The sequence below is a fragment of the Arachis ipaensis genome, chromosome B6 (genome assembly GCF_059453495.1).
Source record: "Arachis ipaensis isolate K30076 ecotype BB chromosome B6, ASM5945349v1, whole genome shotgun sequence".
Taxonomy (NCBI): Eukaryota; Viridiplantae; Streptophyta; class Magnoliopsida; order Fabales; family Fabaceae; genus Arachis; species Arachis ipaensis.
The window spans coordinates 5,297,838-5,303,052 of record NC_142441.1 but is presented as its reverse complement, the minus strand read 5'-3'; the positions used below and the strand labels follow the sequence as shown (position 1 = coordinate 5,303,052).

General features: G+C 41.8%; 1 protein-coding gene across 1 annotated transcript; it reads left to right on the top strand.

Moving 5' to 3' along the window:
* The first annotated feature begins 398 nt into the window (after positions 1-398).
* Positions 399-1,465, top strand: LOC110263883 (uncharacterized). The gene is made up of 2 exons (XM_021105759.2): positions 399-926; positions 1,007-1,465. The coding sequence occupies exons 1-2, from the start codon at positions 399-401 to the stop codon at positions 1,463-1,465; spliced, it is 987 nt and encodes a 328-aa protein (XP_020961418.1).
* The last annotated feature ends 3,750 nt before the right edge of the window (positions 1,466-5,215 follow it).

The window sequence follows — 5,215 nt, the reverse complement described above, 5'->3', positions numbered from 1 at the left end:
TTCATAACTTCACCCCAATGGTTGGGCTTTCCTTCGGGCGTTTGAGGTTCTGATGGAATTTTTGGAGGAAAATCCGTCAGTGGAGCTGTTCTTCTCATTATTCCAGGCGAAGGGAGTTTGGAAGGGTGGTTGGGTAAATTTGAACAGTTCTCCCGGTTTTGCTGTGTTCAAGCTATACAAATCATCTTTTAAGAATTTTAAGGAAATGTACCTTAAGGTAAGTAGCTGCGAAGATGACTTTCCGTTTTATGTTGATGAGTATTTGGGGGAAAGATTTCCTCTCTGGTGGTGTTCAGAGCCTCAGAACATTTTAGGTCATGAATCTATAAGTCCGAAGGATGAGTGCATGATTGAGTTTTTGACCGAGTTTGTTGATCGGCAAGAATTGATTTCTGTTTATGACCTGCTGCAATGGGAGGAAAATAAGGCTACTGTTTTGGAGTATTTGGGTAAGATTTTTAATTGTGGATGTTGTATTATGTCTGAGGTTTTTGACCATTTTCTGTTTTCCGTGTTTTTCAGGTGGGAAGTACCCAGGTGTATCTGCCGCGAGTTTGATGTCTCGGGTGAAGAGCAAGGGTTTGGATAAAGAGGTATCCTCATCCAAGGCAGAGAAGGTTGGTGTTGGCGAGGTTGATCAACCAAGGCGGGGCAGGAGGAAAGTTATTGCTAAGAAGAGAAAAGGTGATGTGGTGGATTTGTCCGATGTTTCTGGTGATGAGAAGGATGATGTTCCGATGGAAGAGCTTCATAGGTTTTGTGAAAACCAGAAAAAGTTGCATGGTTTTATTGAGCGGAGTGAGGGGTCGTCGCTCTGGGGGAAATATCATCCTTTCATGATTACTGTGGATGAGGTATGCCAGACCCCGTCTGATGTTAGTTTGGCGGAAGAGGTGGGGGACGTGGCAATTGATCAATATATGCAGGTAATTTTTGTTTTTGAGGTAAAAAGTGTTATTTGTGTGTTTGTTTTAGGAAAAGTAATGTGTTAATCTTTGATCTTCAGGTGGTGGGTTTGCGACTGGCGAGTTTGGGGTGCAGTCGTGAGAAGATTCATCGGAAGATGGTTGAAAAGAGGGAGGATCCGAGTTTGAAGGAAGAGTTGGCTGTAAAAGTTGCTAAGGTTTCTGAACTTGAGGTGAAGTTATTTGAGGTTGAAAAACATTTGAAAGAGGTGAAGGAGAGCTATGCCAAGGATGTGGAAGATTTAAAGAAGAAAGAAGCTGACTTATCTTCTTTGAGCACCCGTATGATTGAGGTTACTGCCCAGATGAAGGAGTTGGAGAAGAATAAGCAAGGAGAGATTCTGGATTCCTTCCTTGAAGGTTTTGAGAGGGCTGTTCTTCAGGCGAGGTTTCTGGCTCCCGAGGTTGATTTATCGGCAATGGATCCGGGCAAAATAGTACAGGATGGTGTCTTGGTTGAGGATGATGGTGCTGCGGAGCAAGGAGATGAGAATGTGTAATTTGTTTCTTGTTTGTAGACTTGTTTTGCTCCTGAGTTGAGCTTTTGACTTGTCAATGTGTAGACATTTTTAGTTGGCTTTTGTAGCTTATATGTTGCTACTTTTCTGGTAGAGGAAAAACTTGGTTATTTCTGTTTGCCTATTATGATAATATAATGTTATTGATGTATGATAAGTTGGTTTTTATCTGGTTGAGACCAGATTTTTGTGGTTAAAATTTGTTGTAATGGTGAATTGCCTTAAAAAAAAAAGGTGAGTAGGGCGATTTTGGGATGTCGATTCATAGGCATGATAATAACTGTTATGGTCATTTGGCAATGGCTGTGAATTGAGATACCATAATGTTGTGAATCTGACTATGATCGGGTATTTGATTGAATTTGGTCGGATTCTTAGATAAGTCGGATACGTGTTTGGTTGAATGGTCAGATTCCGAGTTACATCGGAATGTTGTCTGATTTAATTATTGGATTCCGAGTAAGATCGGATTGTTGTCTGATGATAGGATTCCGAGTTAGATCGGGATGTTGTCTGATTAAATGATCGGATTCCGAGTTAGATCGGATTGTTGTCTGATTAAATGATCGGATTCCGAGTTAGATCGGAGATGTTGTCTGATTAAATGATCGGATTCCAAGTTAGATTGAATTGTTGTCTGATGAAATAATCTGATTTCGAGTAAGATCGGATTGTTGTCTGATTAAATGATCGGATTCCGATTAAGATCGGTTGTTTGAATTTTGACAAATTGAAAAGTATAAAATGCAAAAAATATTGACTGGATAAGGGATTTTATTAATGTAAGACCTTTGAATTTAAAGGCCCAGGTAGGCTAGCCTCGTTAAAACCTCTCCAAGCAAAACCCTTGTGGGAAAAATCTTGGTAGTAGGAAAAAGAGTACTAGCCTGTCCCTGGTATTAACTGTAATATAACTTTAAGAAATATACATTCCAAGTGCTAGGGAGATCTTTACCCTCTAGTGTTTGTAGCCGATAAGCTCCATTGCCGATTACTTCTGTGACGCGGTAAGGGCCCTCCCAATTAGCTGCTAGTTTGCCATGTGCTGGTGGTTTCCTAGCTTGTTCTGTTTTTCGGAGCACAAGGTCGTGGACTTGGAAAGACCTTGGTTGAAGTCGTTGGTTATATCTTCGGGAAATGTGCTGTTGCATGGCTAAGTGTTTGATTGCTGTGGACGATCTGAGTTCTTCAATGAAATCAAGTTCGGTTTGACGGACTATGTCTTGTGTAGTTTCGTCGGCCAATTCTGTGCGTAGTGAGGATTGGGAGATCTCCACAGGTATCATTGCGTCTGAGCCGTAGACCAAGCGGAAAGGTGTCTCCTTTGTGGTTGAGTGAATTGTTGTATTGTACCCCCATAGGATTTCTGGGATAAGCTCAGCCCAGAGGCTTTTTGCATCATCCAGTTTTTTTCTTAGAGCATGTAATATTACTTTATTTGCGGCTTCAGCTAACCCATTTGTTTGTGGGTGCTCTACTGATGAGAAGTGGTGTCTGATTTTCAAGTTCTGCAAGAAAGATATAAATTTCTGATCGGCAAACTGGCGACCATTATCTGTGATAATGTGCCGAGGAATGCCGAATCGACAAATAATATTTTTCCAAACAAAGGAAAGCATTTGTTGTGATGTAATCTTGGCTAGAGGCTGTTCCTCTATCCATTTAGAAAAATAATCAATTGCTACCACGAGGAATTTTACCTGACCTGCTGCTGTTGGAAAGGGTCCGATGATATCTATGCCCCATTGGTTGAACGGCCAACTAACCTCGGAACAGTGTAGGAGTTCGGCTGGGAGATGTGTAATCGGACTGTGTTTTTGGCAGTTGTTACAGCTTTTGACTTTTGCCTGACAATCTTGTCGTATTGTCGGCCAATATAATCCAGCTCTGAGGATTTTCGAATACAGACTTCGGGCTCCGAGGTGTGTACCACAGATCTCTTCATGTGCCTCAGCAAGTGCAAGCTCGGCTTCTATTCTGCAAAGACATTTTAGTAATGGACGGGAGAATCCCCGTCTATATAGGCAATTATTATATATTGTAAAAAAGGAGGCTTGTCGGCGGAAATGTCGAGCATTTTCAGCGTCGCCTGGCAAGACCCCTGTCTGGAGATACTGTATGTATGGGGATCTCCAATCTTCTTCCTGTGTTACACTTAAGACATGTGTTAGTTCAATGCTCGGCTTAAGTAGTGTTGATTGATAAAGTGAGGATCCATTTGGTTGAGTGCTGGCGAGTTTAGACAGAATGTCAGCTTGGCCATTACTCTCCCTTGGTATGTGCTGTATTTCGTATTTGGAGAATTTCGAAAGGAAATTGTGTACGACACCCAGGTATTTAGAGAGCAAAGGGTCCTTTACTTGGTATAGATTGTTTACCTGTTGGACGACAAGTAAGGAGTCGCAATATACCTTAAGTTCGGTGATGTTAAGGTCGGCCGCGAGTCTAAGGCCGGCAATTAATGCTTCATACTCACTTTGATTGTTGCTTGCTTTAAATGAGAAGTTGAGGGAATGTTCGATGACATTACCGTGGCCATCATCAAGTATAATACCTGCGCCACACCCGTGTGGGTTGGAAGATCCGTCGACGTATAAAGACCATTCGATGTAATCTTCAGTTATATTTGGTACTGAGAACTCGGCGATAAAGTCGTCCAGAAACTGTGATTTGATGGATGCTCGGCCTTCGTACTTGATATCAAATTCCGATAGTTCTACCGACCATTTTACTAGTCGGCCAGCTAGTTCAGGCTTCTGCAGCACTTGTCGCAAAGGTTGATCTGTTCTAACATGGATTTCATGGCTCTGAAAGTATGGTCGGAGTCTTCTGGCTGAGAAGACAAGTGCGAGTGCCAGCTTCTCAATGCTCGGATAACGAAGCTCGGCGTTCTGTAAGGTCTTGCTTGTGAAATAGATTGGGAACTGTTTCTTCTCCCTTTCTGCAACAAGAGCAGAGCTTATAGCCCAGTTAGTGACAGACAGATATAAGAATAATGGCTCCCCTTGTAGGAGTGTGTGTAAAATTGATGGTTTTGAAAGAGTTTCTTTTAAAGTTGTAAATGCTTGTTCACATTCATTAGTCCATTGGAAAGCTTTTTTTTTGTTTTTAAAGATTGGAAAAAACATGAAGATTTAGAAGCTAGGCAAGGTAAGAATCTAGAAAGTGCAGCAAGTCTCCCTGTTAACCGCTGGACTTTTTTGATGGTTTGTGGGCTTGTCATGTCTAAAATAGCTCGGCATTTTTCAGGATTTGCCTCGATACCTCGGCTAGTAAGCATGAAGCCAAGGAATTTACCACTTTGAACCCCAAATGCGCACTTTTCGGGATTTAACCGCATATTGTATTTTCTTAGCTGTCCGAAAATTTCTGTGAGGTCCTCAAGGTGATTACTGCCGATCTTTGTCTTGGCGACCATATCGTCCACGTAGACTTCGATGTTCCTGCCGAGTTGTTTGGCGAAAACTTTGTCCATCAGACGCTGATATGTCGCACCTGCATTCTTAAGGCCAAATGGCATGACTTTATAACAATAGTTTCCATATTCAGTAATAAAGGCTGTTTTATTTTGGTCAGATGGGTGCATTTGGATCTGATGATAACCAGAATAGGCATCCATGAAGCTGAGTTTTTCAAATCCAGAGGCATTATCAACTAAACAATCAACAGAGGGTAAAGGGTATGAATCTTTGGGGCATGCTTTGTTGAGATCGGTGAAATCAACACACATGC